This window comes from Entelurus aequoreus, linkage group LG08, assembly GCF_033978785.1.
Source record: "Entelurus aequoreus isolate RoL-2023_Sb linkage group LG08, RoL_Eaeq_v1.1, whole genome shotgun sequence".
Classification (NCBI taxonomy): Eukaryota; Metazoa; Chordata; class Actinopteri; order Syngnathiformes; family Syngnathidae; genus Entelurus; species Entelurus aequoreus.
Genome location: NC_084738.1, coordinates 13,316,700 through 13,337,724, shown reverse-complemented (window position 1 = coordinate 13,337,724; position 21,025 = coordinate 13,316,700). Strand labels below are relative to the sequence as shown.

At 38.0% G+C, this 21,025-nt stretch overlaps 1 protein-coding gene across 1 annotated transcript in view; it reads right to left on the bottom strand.

Moving 5' to 3' along the window:
- The window catches only part of LOC133654974 (rho-related GTP-binding protein RhoN-like), a 50,457-nt gene extending 35,123 nt beyond the window's left edge, over nucleotides 1-15,334 (bottom strand). The window contains exons 1-3 of the mRNA XM_062054847.1: nucleotides 15,307-15,334; nucleotides 15,042-15,219; nucleotides 13,950-14,037 (exon numbers count right to left, since the gene is read on the bottom strand). Coding sequence (XP_061910831.1) covers nucleotides 13,950-14,037; nucleotides 15,042-15,161 — 208 coding nt within the window. The 5' untranslated portion in view covers nucleotides 15,162-15,219; nucleotides 15,307-15,334. The remainder of the gene's footprint in view (nucleotides 1-13,949; nucleotides 14,038-15,041; nucleotides 15,220-15,306) is intronic.
- Nucleotides 15,335-21,025: the final 5,691 nt, after the last annotated feature.

Here is a 21,025-nt window from a genome sequence, read left to right as displayed (position 1 = left end):
AGCGGTGCCGCGCCCGGGAATCATTTTTGGTGATTTAACCCCCAATTCCAACCCTTGATGCTGAGTGCCAAGCAGGGAGGTAATGTGTCCCATTTTAATAGTCTTTGGTATGACTCGGCCGGGGTTTGAACTCACAACCTACCGATCTCAGGGCGCACACTCTAACCACTAGGCCACTGAGTAGGTCGTAGCAGGTGAGGATTTGATTCATAATCGATACTCGATTCAACACGATTCTCGCTTCAAACTGATTTTTGCAATGTAGTATTTGGTATAATAATAACACCTTAACAAAACAGCTTACAGGTTACAAAACCTCCTTTTGGTTGCTGACGTATGACACATACGTACACCAAGTAAGCATAGGGATGGCCTAAAAATGTTTTTTGTTTTTTTATTAATTCGTCAAAAAAAAATATATATATTTATGAAAATTACCAAAAAAAATCGTAATTCGAATGTGTTAAAAAACATTTTTTAGCACCGTATGATCGATTGTAAAAATAACAAAAAATACTTAAATATCTGCTTGTCACCCTCACTTATAATTTCAGAGCAAGTTATCCATCAATTTGTACGTACAAAAATCAAATAACCAAATGCATAGGCAATAATATAATGAGGCGATTATACTTTTATATTCTTACATTCACTGTTACAAGTGGCCCTCTGAGGGCAGCCATGACTGCGATTTGGCCCTCCATGAAAACAAGTTTGACACCCCTGACCGACTTGATCATAAAAACAAGTTTGACACCCCTGAACGACTTGATCATCTTGAAGGTGTGTTTGGGCTCCTTGCAGGCCAGTTTCCAATTCACATTGTCACTGTAAATGTTGGAATTCATGTTTCCTCTCAATGAACCACAGCTCCCCAATGCCGGCAGCACTCGTGCAGCCACAGACAGAATATTACGCTACCACATCCCTAATTTGTGGTAAGGCAAGAGCAAGACACAATTATTGTGCTGCTACTTGTGCTTTAGACGTTAGTGTCTGTGTTAGAGGGACATTGAGTATACAGTAGTATTGTCCCATGAGTAGATATGCAGAATAAAAAAAAAGGTTACTGGAAGGTGGTTATGTAAAAACCTGATTAATTAGAAAAAAGTATTGCATAGGGCTTAAGAATAAGGTCACCAACATACGAAATTAGTAATGGGGGGGTTCCAATAACTACATCCTGTATTATCGATACATTCAGTCTTCATTGGATGGACAGATTTCTTAAGCATACGCACTTTAAAAATAGAATTACCTTTTAGCTATCCCAAGTGTTAACAAGTTAAGAGGGAAAAAAACACCTTTTCATCAGAGCGTCACAGCGACGTCTGTTTCTTTGCCGTCAGTGGGGCTAATTTTAGCTTGAGCCAGGAAGCAATTAGTCAGCGTTCTGTTTGGTATGTGTCACAAGTTTTTTTTCCCCCCATCAAAATCTGTAAAAGAAAATGTGAAATGTTCAGGCGTTCATTTCGTGTTGAATTTCCTAAATCAGTTATAATAAACCCTCGTTTATCACTGCTAATTGGTTCCGTGGTAAATTAATAAACGCAAAGTAGGAATTATTAAATGTTCGACAAAAAAAATCACCTTTTAATCCAATAAAAATTCACCAATATTTTAATGCTGCCTGAGGCTGAGCCAATCAGTGCCCACGATACTGAACAGCACACTCTGGTTGGTTTTATCTCGTCCAGTAGCCAATGCTACTGTAGTATTGATATTTTTAGTTCATTTAGCCAAAAAAGACTTAATTGAGGCAAAAATTACGTAGAATATGCTGAGAAGAAATCTGCGATAGAGTGAAGACGTACAATCGAGGGACCACTCTACTCCCTGCTGATTTAAAGTTGTCGTATGAATCTGTTTATAGTAAGGCAGTAATAGTAACAAATTTAGTCTAATTTCCTTTAACGGCACAATTTTTTTTCAATGCGTGAATAACGTGCCTGCATCATGTGTGTCCATTTTGTGTTGAGTTGTTTAAAATAGCACAATGTTTAATAAACAAACATTAGCATAAAGCAAACTAATTATCCAGTCCCATGTGATAGCATCAAAAACTTAAATATGATCTGTCTAAGGCGGGGGTCTGCAACACGCGGCTCTCGAGCCAAAAGCGACGTTTTAGCGCCGCCCTAGTGGCTCCCTGGAGCTTTTTAAAAAATGTATGAAAATGGAAAAAGATTAGGAAAAAAAAAAAAGTTTTGTTTTAATATGGTTTCTGTAGGAGAACAAACATCACACAACCCTCCCTACTTGTTAGAAATCCCACTGTTTATATTAAACATGATTCACTGATGAGAGTATTTTGTCCGACTAATTTCGGAAGTCCTTGAACTCACCGGAATTTTGTTTACATGCCCAACTTGCCACAGAAAGATGTGTTTTATGACACTCCTTCTTTGTTATTTGTCCATCAAACTTTTTATGCTGTGCGTGAATGCACAAAGGTGAGCTTTGTTGATGTTATTGACTTGTGTGAAGTGCTAATCAGACATATTTGGTCACTGCATGACTGCAAGCTAATCGATGCTAACATGCTATTTATGCCAGCTGTATGTACATAATGCATCATTATGCCTCGTATTTGAGGTATATTTGAGGTCATTTTATTTGCAGATTCCGTTTCCTTCAACTTGAACACACACATCTTTACCTCTGGCCATTCTAAGCCAGTAATTTCCAGGAGTTATCACACCCTCTGAAAAGCCTACGTTTTAGTAATGTTTTCCGATGTTGTAAAAATGTGTAGAATAAATATTACAATTACATTTCAACATTTCTGTCAACGGAGATTTGCGTCAGCTTGCGACACATAGTCATTTTGATAGTAGGCTAATATAGACACTTACATCATGTGTTGCCTTCATTATAACACTTATATAAGGCTTTACATTTTTTGCGGCTCCAGACAGATTTTTTTTTGTACTTTTAGTCCAATATGACTCTTTAAACATTTTGGGTTGCCGACCCCTGGTCTAAGGTACACTTAAAGACAAAAACCTTCTACCTATCTGCCATTAACAGTGATTATTGAAGAGTTAACCACACACACAATGCAATTAATCCCAATTAAATATGTTTGACAGATCTCGTTTATAAACAATTCCGGAATCTTACAATAGTGTCTTCAAAGTGTGTTGTTCAACATCTATGATTAATGCTGGATTTTTTACAGTTCAAACCTTTTTTTGTAAACCCTACAGGGAACGCACTGTTTTGTGTGTCTAGCTTTAATGCAAATGAGCTGTGTTTGTCCACGTTTTCCTCAGACAGTATGTTGTAACACTTATAGTGCCGTCTGTGTACCCATTTTGTATTTGTGTAAGGCAAGTGTAGGTAACTTCAACTGCAATACTTGAACAGAAAGGACAATTGGGCCAGATCAGACACATTTTAAATTCGTAGATGTCTAGGATGTGCAACAACAGAGAACACGTACACAGAATTTGCGAGAAAAAAAAATGGCATTTACTTGCAACATTCGATTGTGAAACTGTGCACAACAATATAACAAATACAGCGCTTGTAAAATCAAGATACAAAATTGTCATTTCCAATGTTTGTATGGTCTCAGTCGTGTCTATGAATGAAACCATTTGGGTCGCCATCCAAATTCGGAAATCTGTGGTCTTCTGGGATATAATCAACGGAAGCATCCAGTCCAAAAAGAATCCAATCCAGGAAATACAAATAAAAAAAAACTGACAATGGGGTAGGCCCAGATGTAACACTGGGCTTTCTCAGCTTGACTGGTTTTACAGCCTTTGGACTACAGTATCAATCTGTGTATTTTCCACCACAAAGGCAGCTACCTGCCGTGCTAGCTTTCATTAACACAGACACAAGGCTCTCTGTCTGCCTGTGTCTCTCGAAGGTCTGATGCAACAGACACAGGCCACGCCGAGACATGGGCGGACAAGGGTACACTTGATCTCTTGACCAACACTGATCCCAATACTATGACACGATCGGCTGCTCAATGCGTCAACAAAATTACTTCCTGAATGACATATTACATTCTTAAAAGATTCCTAATATTTAAAAGTATATTAATGAACTCTTATGTATATGCTTTTTACCAATATTTATTCCCATCAGGTAATTAGGGGTTTAAACCATACATTTTTAGTCACATTTTAACACTGGGTTCCAGTGTGTTTCCAAGAAGCGCTATTGTCAGGTTCAAACACTGATGACATCTATTAAACAAGACAAGAAGCAAGGAATCAAACAGAGACAGAATTAAATTTGGCTCAGTGAGGAGAAACATGTACATCTGTACCCTTGCACAGTGTCATTATGCTCTGACCAAAGATTGTACGCCCCCTCTTTTATTTCGACTTTCCCTGATTACATGGTAACAGCTATTTCTAAAGGGACGGGGGTCGTAAACAGCCATCGCCTTTGATTACAAAACAGTTCAAAGAAACGGTCGGTTCATAGAAAAGGTCGTAAAAGAGTTAAAAGAAGAGGTGCGTGGAACTTGGGCAGATCCTGCTTTCTCTCCGCTTTGTAGTTCTTGGGTCAAGACAAAATCTTTCTGTGGATTACAATACATCAAAGAAACAGAACACCTTCTTGTTGCTTCCCATCCTACACAGTGGAGTTTTACAAGCCTTCTTGGTAGGATCAAAGACAGCTTTTGTCTTCTCGCCGGGAACTCATGGCAACATAAGGTTTTGTGATAACTTCGATACAATTATTCTGATAGCTACTATCCACTTTTTACATATACACTGTTACTGTACTCTTATCCAATGTAATAGACGCCATATATCACATACAACAATGTAACGATAAGAAGTGGAGTGGGAGGACACAAACCCTCATAAACAGGCTCTAGGGACACATACGTATTTACTGTTAGAACATCATTTAGCTGTGACCCATGATTGTGTGGACTACGGTTTTCTCTATACCAATATTTTGGTACCGGTACCAAAATGTATTTCGATACTTTTCTAAAATAAAGGAGACCACCAAAAAATGGCATTATTGGCTTTGTTTTAACAAAAAGTCTTAGGGTACATTAAACATCTGTTTATTATTGCAATCGAAGAACAATTTTGTCCTTAAATAAAATAGTGAACACTAGACAACTTGTTTTTTAGTAGTAAGTAAGCAAACAAAGGTTCCTAATTTGGCTGCGGACGTATGCAGTAACATATTGTGTCATTTCTCATTCTGTTATTTTGTCAAAATTATTAAGGACAAACTGTAAAAAAATATTATTAATCTACTTGTCCATTTACTGTTAATATCTGTTTATTTTCTGTTTTAACATGTTCTATCTACACTTCTGTTAAAATGTAATAATCACACATTATTCTGTTGTTTGATACTTTACATTAGTTTTGGAGGATACCACAAATGTAGGTATCGATCCGATACCAAGTAGTTACAGGATCATACATTGGTCATAAATTAAATTCTCATGTGTCCAGGGACATCTTTCCTGAGTTTATGAATATAATATGATTTATATATTTTTTAAAGAAAAAAGATTTTGTGACGATAAAAAATATCTATGTAATCATAGTAGTATCGACTAGATACTAGGACTTTTTTCTATTCAACGCGATTCTTGATTCAAAAACGATATTTTCTCCGATTCAAAACAATTCTCTATTCATTCAATACATAGATTTCAGCAGGATCTACCCCAGTCTGCTGACATGCAAGCAGAGTAGTATATTTTTGTAAAAAGCTTTTATAATTGTAAAGGACAATGTTATATCAACTGATTGCAATAATGTAAATTTGTTTTAACTATTAAATGAACCAAAAATAAGACTTATTTTATCTTTGTGAAAATATTGGACACAGTGTGTTGTCAAGCTTATGAGATGCAAGTGTAAGCCACTGTGACACTATTGTTCTTTCTTTTTATTTTTTTTATTTTATAAATGTCTAATGATAATGTCAATGAGGGATTTTTAATCACTACTTTTGGTTTGTTCTGTGTCGTGTTTGTGTCTCCTCTCAATTGCTCTGTTTATTGCAGTTCTGAGTGTTGCTGGGTTTGGTTTTGGAATTGGATTGCATTGTTATGGTATTGCTTTGTATTATTTTGTTGGATGGATTAATAAAAAATAATAAAATTTAAATAAGAAATCAATTTTTGAAAAATGAGAATCGATACTGAATCGTACAAGTGAGAATCGCGATTTGAATTCGAATCGATTTTTTCCCACACCCCTACTAGATACGCTCTTGTAGTTGGTATCATTATAGTGGATGTCAGGTGTAGATCCACCCATGGCATTAGTTTACATTCAGGCGCGCCAGCTTTTGTTAGCGGGGACGCCGATGAGCTGTTGTATCTTCCTACCGTGTGTAGTGAAGCATGTTTAGCTATTCCTCGTCCTGCAGGGATGAGATGAAACTCACTTTATTCGTCGCCATGGAGACAAGGATTAGAGCTTTATAAGTAGCTAAAACACTGCGGATGGATGTTCGCTGCTAGCTCGCTAGCTAGCTATGTCTTAAAGCACCTCTTCCTGAGGGCGTTTCAGTGTTATAACCACCTTTATCATTCGTTTTTAGGCCAAAATGCGTCCGTTCTCCCTTTTCTGTTTAGACACCGTGTCTGCTTGTAAGTACTCCATGATTGTGCGCTGCCGAACATGCTCATCTGGTCGTAAAACCAGCAATGTCACGACATGACGTCATGCCCGGGAAGCGGTACTTTTCAAACAGCGTATAGTACTGTTTTTGATTCATTACTTGCAACATTCAATACTATACTAGTACCAGTATACCGTACAACCCTAGTGTGGACGTGGTCTCAGAGAGTTGTCACTCAGAAAGTTTCACTAGACCCCGAAGCCTTTTAGGAATGTGACTGAGACACATGGAGTCTATTGATTTTCAATGTACCCTCAGTCTCCTAATGGACTGCAGGAGACGAGCAGAACAGGAGAACCTGCTCTGCTTTCCACACTCGCACTTAAAGATCACTTTGTCACCGTATCCTCCTATCTCTTCACTCGCTACTATTTTTATTCGGGCCCACTTCTCTTGAACCTCTTAGAACGCTCACTCAGGGACATCCTCAGAAAAAAACAACAGCGCTTGCAACTAAAAACAAAAAACAAAGTAAAATACAGTACTTCCAGGAGCTGCAGACACAGCAGACCCGGCTTTCAAGGAAGTAATTGGAGGTCATAAGAGCTGCTCATGAATGAATGATGGATGGCTAAGTTGATACCGCTGATGGAGGGATGAGAGCATCGGCAGACAATTTGGCAAAGTGTGTTGTAGGCAACAACAACACTTAAGTTTAGCTCGCTTTTTTTTTTTTCCATCGGGCCCTGCAGGAAGAAATGTAAAAATCCAGCTTGCAGGTTTCAAAGTGTCTCTGCCTGGAGGACAAACGCCAGCATGGTGGCTGACTGTCACGCTGCCAGTTTAGCCTGTTTTGTTTGTTTTGTTAACCTCACAACTTTTGCCCGTTGAGTTAAATCGTTGTTTTTGTAGGAAGCCGACCGCAGAAACATTCCACTATTATCTGATGCCATGTTAGCATCTTTTGTAACATTGCAAAACTTTAACAAATCAAAATATTGCATTGTCAGAGTCTGAGACCCTTTCAAGTCTTAAAGTGTAAGGGTTTTTTTTCTTTGTTTTTCAAATCTATGTTAAAGGCCTACTGAAAGCCACTACTACCGACCACGCAGTCTGATAGTTTATATATCAATGATGAAATCTTAACATTGCAACACATGCCAATACGGCCGGGTTAACTTATAAAGTGCAATTTTAAATTTCCCGCTAAACTTCCGGTTGAAAACGTCTATGTTTGATGACGTATGCGCGTGACGTCAATCGTTGAAACGGAAGTATTCGGGCACATTGTATCCAATACAAAAAGCTCGGTTTTCATCTCAAAATTCCACAGTATTCTGGACACCTGTGTTGGTGAATCTTTTGCGATTTGTTTAATGAACAATGAAGACTGCAAAGAAGAAAGTTGTAGGTGGGATCGGTGTATTAGCGGCTGGCTGCAGCAACACAACCAGCAGACGCGCTATCCGACGCTAGCCGCCGACCGCACGGATGATCGGGTGAAGTCCTTCGTCGATCGCTGGAACGCAGGTGAGCACGGGTGTTGATGAGCAGATGAGGGCTGGCTGGCGTAGGTGGATAGCTAATGTTTTTAGCATAGCTCTGTGAGGTCCCGTTGCTAAGTTAGCTTCAATGGCGTCATTAGCAACAGCATTGTTAAGCTTCGCCAGGCTGGAAAGCATTAACCGTGTAGTTACAGGTCCATGGTTTAATAGTATTGTTGATCTTCTGTCTATCCTTCCAGTCAGGGGCTTATTTATTTTGTTTCTATCTGCAGTTAAGCCCGATGCTATCACGTTAGCTCCGTAGCTAAAGTGCTTCGCCGATGTATTGTCGTGGAGATAAAAGTCACTGTGAATGTCCATTTTGCGTTCTCGACTCTTATTTTCAAGAGGATATAGTATCCGAGGTGGTTTAAAATACAAATCCGTGATCCACAATAGAAAAAGGAGAGAGTGTGGAATCCAATGAGCCAGCTTGTACCTAAGTTACGGTCAGAGCGAAAAAAAGATGCGTCCTGTACTGCACTCTAGTCCTTCACGCTCACGTTCCTCATCCACGAATCTTTCATCCTGGCTCAAATTAATGGGGTAATTGTTGCTTTCTCGGTCCGAATCGCTCTCGCTGCTGGTGTAAACAATGGGGAAATGTGAGGAGCCTTTCAACCTGCGACGTCACGCTACTTCCGGTACAGGCAAGGCTTTTTTTATCAGCAAACAAAGGTTGCGAACTTTATCGTCGATTTTCTCTACTAAATCCTTTCAGCAAAAATATGGCAATATCGCGAAATGATCAAGTCTGACACATAGAATGGATCTGCTATCCCCGTTTAAATAAAAAAATGTAATTTCAGTAGGCCTTTAATATTAAGGGATAAGTGATGGAAATCAGCATCTATGACAAATTAGGACATATTGCTTCTTCAGCATAAGTATATGTGAGAACTTCATAACCAAAATACCAATTTATGTTTTTTTTGTTTTTGTTAGTTTTTTTAATTTAAATTTTTAACAGAAAGCTTACCATTAGTTGTTCACCCAACAAGCATTAAAAACATTTGCAATCAACATTATTGTTTGTGTGTAAACGCTGAAAATGTGTCTTTAGCTGGCCTTGTGGTTAGAGCGTCCGCCCTGAGATCGGTAGGTCGTGAGTTCAAACCCGAGTCATACCAAAGACTATAGAAATGGGACCCATTACCTCCCTGCTTGGCACTCAGCATCAAGGGTTGGAATTGGGGGCGAACACTCTAACCACAAGGCCACTGAGCAGGTTTGTAAGGCCACTGAGCAGGTTCAGCTTTTGCGAATTAGGGATGGGTACCGAATCCCGTTGGTGCTCGTCGTATCGATTCACATAAAATCAAACGGTGCCATATTTCAAAACCTCCGGTTGCAGACTCCAGCAGCTCAAACACTTGGCGGGCAAACAAGCAATGAAGCCGCACTCAAACCCGATTCAGTTAGAATGTTGCAATTTTCCATGCAAACAAAGTAAGTATGCCTGATAGAAAACACTCAAACATACAGCACTTTTCAAAATGCCCTAGCCCAATTTGCAATATATATGCTACTGATTAGCATTAACAGTTTTACAAAGTGATTCAATTACCTCCAAATTTGGTAATGCAAACTAGACCTAAGATGCACGTTACAATCAAACGTACAGTACTTGCAGTACAAACACTTTTAGGTCGCCGCAAAAAAAGACTACATTCAACTTAATGGCAAAGACTACTTCCAAACTATAGCAACACACTCTAGTCTAGACACTACTGCCATCTACTCTAAATGTAAGAAATCAAGATATAACAACTGGGCAGCACAGTTATCATTATCAGCTTATTTTGAATATCAAATAAAAAATGAGGTTACGTGATTAAACAAACTAGCATTTATAATGAACACACACAAAGGTTACAAAAATTGGTATCGTTGAGTATCATTTCTAGGAGGATGAGGGCAGTTTCAGAAAATGAAAGGGGTCAGGGTAATGAAGACTGATAGTGGTTCTGAGAAAGAAAGACTAATGTATGCATTAGGGGCTGAGAGTGCTGAGAGGGCTCTGTCCCAATACACTCCTGTCCTCGACACTTAAAAGTGGAGGAAGATGTAAAGCTTTGGAACGGGAATTGAATAGATTTTGTACTGCGTAACTCCAACAAGGCCAAACATTAACCCTATCTGTGTGTGCTAGCTCGCTTACTAAAAGCGTAGGCAATAGTTTCTCCTGCAAAGATGTCGGCGAGATTACGAATCAGGGAGATACGGCAGTTTGGCTCGTTCTGGCTCCTCCCATCATGTGAATTGTATTTATATAGCGCTTTTCTCGAGAGACTCAAAGCGCTTTACTTAGTGAAACCCATTATCTACGTATGCACGTACAACACTTAAGACCTTCAGTATATCAGTATGTGGAATTAAATTGTGGAATGGATTAAGCAAAGCAATCAAACAATGTACTAATATGATCCACTTTAAGAAACTCTTCAAATTTAAAGTGTTTACAAAGTACAAAGAAGAAGAACCATGATAAACATTCTGAATTTATTTCATCCATCCATTCATTCATTCATTCTCAAAATAATCTTACTCATCTCATCATATGAAATGTAACTTACTTCACCAATTATTATTTATTTCTTTATTTTTATTGTGATTACTTATGTAGTATATTGTGAATAAATTGAGAACAGGAAGTGAACAAAAGTTTTAGCAACTGTTATGTAAAGGACAAGGGGTAGGATTAAATAAGCTCTGCTTCTTCCTACTCCTTTTCGAACATGTTGAAAAGAGAAACTGGAAATTGTGATGTATCACTCAACTCAACTCAACTCTTTAAGCTATATCTAAACCAGTTTGGGTGGCACTGGGAGAAGGTGGGTAAACTGGCTTGCCCAAGGACACAACGGCAGTGACTAGGATGGCGGAAGCGGGGGTCGAACCTGGAACCCTCAAGTTGCTGGCACGGCCGCTCTACCAACCGAGCCACGCCGCTCCATCAAAACCAATCACACAGGCGAGACGTGCTTTGCGTACAAGTAAAACAGATTTATTGCAGTCTTGTTGCGACTCAATCAAAAAGCAATTTTGGGATTTAACCCGGAACAATCGTGCGGTTAGCTCTTTCTCGGTAGGAAATAGTTCCTCAAAAAAGACCTCTGTGTTCATGCAAGAGTAATGACACCACGGAATCGCCTTAAGGCACTTTAACACTCGTCCAATCAGAATGTTACTCACAGACATAGTTATACGGTATCTAGCTAGAGATTGCTGCTGTACACAAGTGGTTTGTCTTAAAGGAGACATATGATGATTTGAATCTACATTGAACACACTTCCTTGTGGTGTATGTTTTGGTGTAAATATTGCTCCACAGTCCCTTTTTATAACCAGTTTTTTGGAGTCTGTCTGCAAGATGTTCGATTCTGGAGCCGTTCCCAGATTGCAAATTAAACCACGACCCACACTCTTCAAAAATAGAATCTATTTTTTCGAAATGTGCACTGTTTAAATATATATCTTGAAGTCAAGACACGGTTAAAAATAAACTTCATAAACATTGTATAGATTCACCCGGTCACAGCATAAGGTACACCTGCACACTCTCCAATCGATTCAGAACTGCATTTAAAAAAGCTGCTTTTATCAGCATTTATGTCACTGCATGTTGCATGTCGTTATCAGTATATGCATGCCAATATTAGGTGAAAATTAAATTCGATCTTACCTTTTTTTGTATTTCCTCATAGCCTGAACGAGAGGGGGCAGAGCCTCCCACTCTGGCTGAGAGCTTTACTTAGGCCCCTTTTACACTAAGCCGGCTAAGGTTATCCAAGCTATATCCCACCTAACCTTATCCTTGTCCACACACACACACACACACAATGCCACCGTTTAAGAACCCTCCCCCCTCCGTCCACCGGCGAAACCCGACCTAGTACGCATGCGTGAAAAAAAATGCGTGCGTCATAGTCACCTCTGAGCTGGAAGTGTATTCTTACCCTGTGTTTCAATGTAGCCTATTGCTACATTTTTTTAACAGTAAACCTTGCTTGCCTCACCATCAGCAGCTGTTAGACTAGCCCTATTTTAGTGAATCACACCTGAACCATCATACTTGAATCATCTTTAATGGACGTGTGAAAGTAAACAATGTGATAAATCTAGGATCTAGATAGCTGGTCAGGACACTGACTGTGCTTCGAAAGTTCTCTTGCCGTTCCTCTGACACAACACACTCGTTGGCAAACATATCCCACCAGGCTGCCGTTTTTCCAGGCCTTATCCAAAACCGTCGCTCAACATTGCTATGTTGCCGTCTGAGATGTGTTGTATCCCAAATAGCTGCAACCGCGCGTTTCCTTCTCTTAAGGTATTCATGTGTGATTCCCACAAGTGTCCGTACATGTAGAAGAAGGAGAAACACGGGCATGGTCTGGATGACTCGCCTCCATCTTTTCAGTGGTTACCTCCGAGTTACGATACCGCTTGTTATGAAGCTGGCCGTGACGCGTTTTTTACTGACGTCACTTCCTCTCCGAACTCAGTTTGTAAATGATCGATGAGTCCATACAAAGCTAAGAGCCGGAGATTCAAGAAATACACGGCGCACTTACCCGTGTAAAAAATTATCCAAGGAGTGGGATCTTAAACGTTGGGTTAGTGTGGCTGACACGGGGTTTATGCTAAATAATTATTAGTTTAAGGAGTTATCCGGCTTAATGTAGACAGGGCCTTAATGTCTAAATAAGTATGTCTACCGTCACAACGTAGCCAGACTACAAACCCAAATGGCGCGTAAACTCAAGCCAAAATTCACAAACCTTATGATTTGACGCCTTGGCATTGTTTAACACGAGAATCCAACATCGTAAGAACATGTGTAAGCCAGAAAAGTCTAAATCTATCTTTGGTCCACCTTTAAACTCTGCGGCATTTCTTCATTAATACAGAATGTACCTAAATTACGATAAATCGCAGTCTTGTAGCGTAACGGATTCTAAGTTAAATCTCATGGCTGTTTTAGAAAACACTGGTGTGATTTATTGTTTTTCTCAGTCTAAACATTTGGAAAATAAGACCTAAGTCGATAGCAGTTGAAAGAGAAGCAAGTGTCACACTGTATCGCCTCAAAGCACTTTATATACGTCCAATCTTAGCGTTGATTCAAACTGGTACAAGTACAAAACCATGGTGCTGGACTTAAAAAGCTAAATATTTTCTACAGACGCTGTGTCCGATCTTTTGCAAAGATATGTAAACCAAGACTTAACATGTTGACATTAAAAAATGGCAAAAATTAACAAAGGTTCTAAACATCTTTGTCATAGCATCTTGAGCACCTAAAGAACACAAATTAAAGTTTTCCACACGTGCTCAGATAAGAATAAATGTTCCTTTCTGACACATCTTTCCTTCTGTGTTGTATGCCAGTCACATGGCATCACACGTAAACACTTCAATTGACAAGGCGTGAGATTACAATTGTTTGCATGAGTAATCACTCACATGAATTTGCAAGAGAAAGGTGTGTGTGTTTTGTGTGTGTGTGTGTGAGGCAATATTAACCCAACAGGCAACACGGGCCTCGGAGCGAACGCAGCTGTTCATCTAAAGCCTGCCTGTCTGGTCTGTCTGGATGCACACACAAAAACCGTGTGAACTCTAAACTTTGTTACATCACTGCAGCCAAAAAGATAAGAGGTTGCAGGAGGGAAAGTTAGTTTCACGGCTTTAAAAAGTGAAATTTGGTGCAGGTTTTAGCATTCAAACTGTTTAAATAGCCGACACTGCAACCTGAAAACAATGTAACACCTCACAGGCCTGCTGATACACACACACACGCACACACACACTCACACACACACATCTTACCTGACGTGTCCCACATGTTGAGTTCGATGCGCTGTTTGTCAATCTCGAAACTGGCCGTGTAATTCTCAAACACCGTCGGAACATAATTCTGAAAAAGACATTTGTGGCCGATGTTAGAATGAATAAAAGCTCACTAATGAATTTAATAATATATTACTAAATTGAGTCCAGTTTGTAAAATTTACCAAAAATATTTTTACCAATGCATTTTAAAATAAATACAAATTAAATAGTATATTTAACTAAAATATTTATTTATAATTATGCATTAAAACTAGTTATTTATTTTCAACATAAATTAAAGCTATAGAAAATTTGTAATGATATAAATATTTTTTTAAAACACCATAATTATGTTTAAAAAACTTTTTTAATGTTTTGTTAAGTTAACATAAATAAGTACAATATTTATTTATGATTATGCATTCAAACTGGTTATTTATTTTCAACATTTATTAAAGCTATAGAAAATGTGTAATAATATAAATATTTTTTTAAAACACCGTAAGACACAATTATGTCTTAAAAAAAAACTTTATTCATGGTTTGTTAAGTTAAAAAAAAAAAAATTTTAATTACATAATTTAAAAAATATATCAACTATTTTTGTGTATTATAAATTATTTTATATACAAATATTAGTAATAGGCCTACATTTCAAATTAATTAGAAATTACATTTTAAATACACATTACTTATACCACCGGCTCACCAAAGCGTCCTAAGAACCATATAAATCCAAAGTATTAATATTATTAATCAATTTCAATGAGATTTGATGTTTCTCTTTTTATTATTATCGTTGTATCAATACACGATAATTTTAGTAAATTGTTAATGTTGGAATACACAAATATGTGCAGGATATGCCAAAATACTATTAGTCTGTGATAAGATGATCCACTAGATGTTTAAAAAACTCAATGCAATTAAAATAATAATAATATTAAAATATATTTGTAAAGTATTCAGTAAAAACATGAATTAAACTGTAACACAAATATGTTTTGATAATTTTTTTAATTAGAAAATTGGATTTATTTATTTTGCGGTTAAGTGATGTTGAATTACAAGCAAGTGTGTTTATCTTACCTCTGGGTATGAGTCTTTGGCAAAGACGTGGAGGAGAGCCGTCTTTCCACACTGCGTGTCACCGACCACCACGATCTTGCATCTGAGCAGCCCTTTGCTCTCCATCGCGTCCTGTGCCATAGGTCACTGCGCGTTTCTCTGCCTAGACTCCCAACTTGTCATTTAGCCTTCTTACTAACTAAAAAAAAAACAACCAAATATAGCGTTAATTGGACACCTTAAAATGTTTCCCGGTATGAATTTGACAGAGCAACTTATTGAGCACCAGAGTGATGAGAAGCTTGCATGGCTCTGACAGAAGCTGCGCTCATCTGCTCCAATAAAAGAGGTGGCGCGAAATCAAGTTGGAGTCACTACTTCCGGTTTTGTGTTACGCTTAATCGTGACTAGACACCAAAACAACGCATACTGTTATAAAAAAAAATGTGTGACGAGTAAAAAATTGTTTTTACACTAAATAATAGAGTTTTATTGATGTTTGTTTAGTAGCACGGCGCGGTTTACTTTGGAGCAATACTCCAAACTTCCGGTGTCTGCTGCATTTGGCTGTGTATTACTTGAAAGCTTTTTGTCGCCCTCTGCTGGCTACAAACAAAAACACAATACCAGTCGTGATAGCTTTATAACATCCATCCATCCAGTGGTTCTTAATTAAAGGCCTACTGAAATGAAATTGTTTTATTTAAACGGGGATAGCAGATCTATTCTATGTGTCATACTTGATCATTTCGCGATATTGCCATATTTTTGCTGAAAGGATTTAGTATAGAACGACGATAAAGATCGCAACTTTTGGTATCTGATAAAAAAAAAGGCTTGACCCTACCGGAAGTAGCGTGACGTAGTCAATTGAACATATACGCAAAGTTCCCTATTGTTTACAATGATGGCCGCATGAAGTGAGAGAGATTCGGACCGAAAAAGCGACAATTTCCCCATTAATTTGAGCGAGGATGAAAGATTTGTGGATGAGTAAAGTGCAAGTGAAGGACTAGTGGGGAGTTGAAGCGATTCAGATAGGGAAGATGCTGTGAGAGCCGGGGGTGACCTGATATTCAGCTGGGAATGACTACAACAGTAAATAAACACAAGACATATATATACTCTATTAGCCACAACACAACCAGGCTTATATTTAATATGCCACAAATTAATCCTGCATAAAAACACCTCAGTGTTTGTTATGCTAGCTCCTAGGCTAGCTCCTAGCTCCATATAAGCCGCCAATCCAATTCAAACACCTGCACAACACACACAATCACTCAGCCCAAAAGACCGTTCACCTAACCCAAGGTTCATAAAGCTTATATATTTAAACAAAGTAACGTACGTGACGCGCACGTACTGGCAAGCGATCAAATGTTTGGAAGCGCAGCTGCTACTCACGGTACCTGATATTCAGCTGGGAATAACTAAAACAGTAAATAAACACAAGACATATATATACTCTATTAGCCACAACACAACCAGGCTTATATTTAATATGCCACAAATTAATCCTGCATAAAAACACCTATGTGTTTGTTATGCTAGCTCCTAGCTCCATAGAACACGCCAATACAATTCAAACACCTGATCAACACACACAATCACTCAGCCCAAAAGACCGTTCACCTAACCCAGGGTTCATAAAGCTTATATATTTAAACAAAGTTACGTACGTGACGCGCACGTACGGTCAAGCGATCAAATGTTTGGAAGCCAAAGCTGCATACTCACGGTAGCACGTCTGCGTCTTTGTCATCCAAATCAAAGTAATCCTGGTAAGAGTCTGTGTTGTCCCAGTTCTCTACAGGCGTCTGTGTATCGAAGTCAAAAGTCCTCCTGGTTAGAGTCTCTGTTATCCGAGTTCTTCCATCTTGACTGCATCTTTCGGGAATGTAAACAATGAAACACCGGCTGTGTTGTGTTGCTGCTGACTTCCTTCGCAAAATACGTCCGCTTTGCACCGAGAACTTTCTTCTTTGCTTGCTCAGCTTCTTTCTCCATAATGCAATGAACATAATTGCAACAGATTCACCAACACAGATGTCCAGAATACACCCAGAATAAGATGAAAACAGCTATTTTGTATTGGCTTCAATGTGGAAGCCATACCTCTGTTCCCCGGTCTACGTCAGGCGCATACGTCATCCTCAGAGGCGTTTCGAACCGGAAGTTTAGCAGCAAATTTAAAATTGCACTTTAGAAGTTAACCCGGCCGTATTGGCATGTGTTGCAATGTTAAGATTTCATCATTGATATATAAACTGTCAGACTGCGTGGTCGGTAGTAGTGGGTTTCAGTAGGCCTTTAACCTTGTTGGAGATACCGAACCCCACCAGTTTCATATGCGCATTCACCGAACCCTTCTTTAGTGAAATTTTTTTTTTTTTTTTTTTCAAATTCAAGACAAAGTTATATGTTTTTGGTAACACTTTAGTATGGGGAACATATTCTAAGTAACAAAGACTTAATTTAGAGTTTTTTGGACACTGGGGGAACAAAGTCTAAGTAACAAAAACTTAATTTAGAGTTATTTGGAAACTAGGGGAACATATTCTAAGTAATAAAGACTTAATTAAGAGTTATTTGGTTAGGGTTAGGGCCAGGGTTAGAGGGTTAAGGTTATAATAAGATCATGCCGAATAAGGCATTAATAAGTACTTAATAATGACTAGTTAAAAGCCAATATGTTATTAATTTGCATGTTAATAAGCAACTAATTAATGGTGAATATGTTCCCCATACTAAAGTGTTACCATGTTTTATTACTGGTGCACAAAATGAACCGTGCATGAACATCACCTTGTTCAAAGAACAAAACCAACACAGTGCATAAACACACAACAAATTACACACATGCAAATCAGTCTGACTTCTGCTGTTGCCGTATCCGTAATACGCCGATAGGGAGAAGTTTTTATTTACATGATGAGTCGGGTTTGTCTTGACCTCCGCCGAACCCCTGAGCCTGACTCACCGAACCCAGGTTAAGAACCACTGCTTTATAATCACCCACTGAGTTGTGCTTTAGGTTCCCGAAACAAATACACTACAAAACAACAGAATTGGTATCTGAATGTGGAGTGTTTTCATATGAGAAATGAATTAAAACTTAACTGATTCGGGCCGATGAAGTTTAAAAGTTGCTCTGTTAACATTAAAATTAAGGCGGCTACGCTATTGTGTGTGTTTAAATAAAGTTCAATGCAAGTAATCTGAACTATTGCTATCCATACACTTGGGTAAAACGGAATCCATCCTATTTGGGTCCCACATCAACCTTAAGAAAGTCAGTGACTTCACTATAAAAGTGGGTGACATTGTTATCACCAGGAAAGATGAGGTCACCTATAAGGTTCCATTCTAGAGGCTAATCTTTCCTGTGATAAAATGGCAACCAAGGTAATCAAAAAGGTCAACCAACGAACGAGATTTCTCTATAGAATCTCCTCTCTGGTCAACAAAAGCACCATGAAGATTCTAGCGGGAACTCTCATTCAACCCTTTTTCGATTACGCATGCACCTCCTGGTACCCTAGCACCTCCAAAACCCTCAAATCTAAACTCCAAACACCCCAGAACAAGCTAGTCAGAATACTTCTAGACCTCCACCCCAGATCACACCTCACTCCTACCCACTTCTCCAAAGTGGGCTGGCTCAGGGTGGAGGACAGAGTAAAACAACTTGCACTTAGCCTAGTCTATAAAATCCGCTACACCTCCCTGATACCGAAGTACATGTCAAACTACTTCCTTAACGTAAATGACCGCCATAACCACAACACCAGGGGGAGCTCCATTAACCACGTTAAACCCAGATTCCGATCTAACAAAGGTCTTAACTCATTCTCTTTCTATGCCACATCAATATGGAATGCACTCCCAACAGGTGTAAAAGAAAGGGCATCTCTATCCTCCTTCAAAACCGCACTAAAGGAACACCTCCAGGCAACTTCAACCCTAAACTAACACCCTCCCTTCCACATCCTACCTCCCCGGATTTTAAATAATCAAATGTAAATAATCAAATGTAGATACTTATACTTATACTTATTCTTATGCTTTCTGATCTCTCTCTCTATGTCCACTACTTGATGTACATATCCTACCAAGTCAGTCCTACACTGTTCCAATGTCCATTTCTCTGATGATACAATTGTTGAGGACTGAAGTGTTGTTATCAACCAAACCTAAGCCCCCCCCCCCCTCCCCTCCACATCCCACACCCCGGATTGTAAATAATGTAAATAATTCAATGTATATAATTTGATGATTATCTTGTGTAATGACTATTATGATGATGGTATGTATCTGTATCATGAATCAATTTAAGTGGACCCCGACTTAAACAAGTTGAAAAACTTATTGGGGTGTTACCATTTAGTGGTCAATTGTACGGAATATGTACTGCACTGTGCAATCTACTAACAAAAGTTTCAATCAATCAATCAAAACTGCTATTACGTCACGGCAATGGGTACAAATACTAGAGAGTTCCTGTTTGGAATACTTATTTTAGCTGCTCTAAAACAAGATTGTTTGTAAATTGAAAAAAACTACAAATACTTCTCTAAGTTACTAAGCCCCTTTAGTCCAGTTCTTCGTCTTATTCCAGTGTCCAGACCTTGCATGTCTCCACTGTCCTGTGGCTCACAAATGAATTCATTATCAAAACCATCTTTCGACCTCTGCACCATCAAGTCATCTACTGTTAGCCACGAAACCACCGGAAGTTGCCATGTTTGTGGAAAATAAAAGCATTCATAAGAATTACAATAGTGGTTTAGTCGCACCTTAAAGCCTTGTCAAAGCAGCTTCTTGTTGGAAAACTTTGAAAGCATTTATTAGTAAGATTGCTGGATTTATGACTGCAAATCTTTTTTACCCTGAAGCGCCATCAAACATATTTCTATTTAAGTTACCAATGAAAGAAATCATGGAATATGCGACGATCTACTGTGGATCTTTAAAAACATCAGTGCACTTCTGTCATGTAGATGATTTTTGACTTGCATTTTTGCAGTTGGTCCTTAAAAACAGCAGAGCGCTCCTGTCATATAGAAAATCTTTGACTCATGTTTTGCAGTATGTCCATAGCAGAGCGCTCCTGTCTTGTAGAAGATCTTTGACCACTTTTTTTTTTGCAGTAGGTTTTTAAAAGCAGCAGAGCGCTCTTAGGACTCTTGGGATATTTGACTCATGTTTTACAGTAGACCTAAGCAAAGTGTTCCTCCCCTACAGAAGATCTTTGATGTGCATTTTTTTGCAGTGGGTTCTCAAAAGCAGCAGTGCACTCGGAAAGAGGATCTATAGTGGTTTTGCAGTTGGTCCTTAAAACAACTATGCTCTCCTGCCATATAGTAGATCTTTGACTAGCGTTTTTTTGCAGTGCGTTCTTAAAAACTGCAGAGCCCTCATGTCAGGATCTTTGTCTTGTGTTTTTCAGTAGCTTCTTAGCAGAGCGCTTCTCTCACATATATATATATATATATATATATATATATATATATATATATATATATATATATATATATATATATATATATATATATATACATATATACATATATATATATATATATATATATATATATGTGTATGTATGTATATACTGTATATGTGTTTAAATATATGTGTGTGTATATATATACGTGTATATATATACGTGTATATACATATATACATACGTATATAGACATATACATACATATACTGTGTATATATATATACATATAAATATATATACATACGTATATATGTATACATACATATATACGTATATATGTATGTGTACATAAGTATATATGTACAGTATGTATACATATATATATGTATGTATACATATACTGTATATTTGTATGTATACATATATATATATATATATATATATATATATACATATATATATATATATATATATATATACAAATGTACATACATATACATATGTATATATATATATATATATACAAATGTACATACATATATATATATGTACA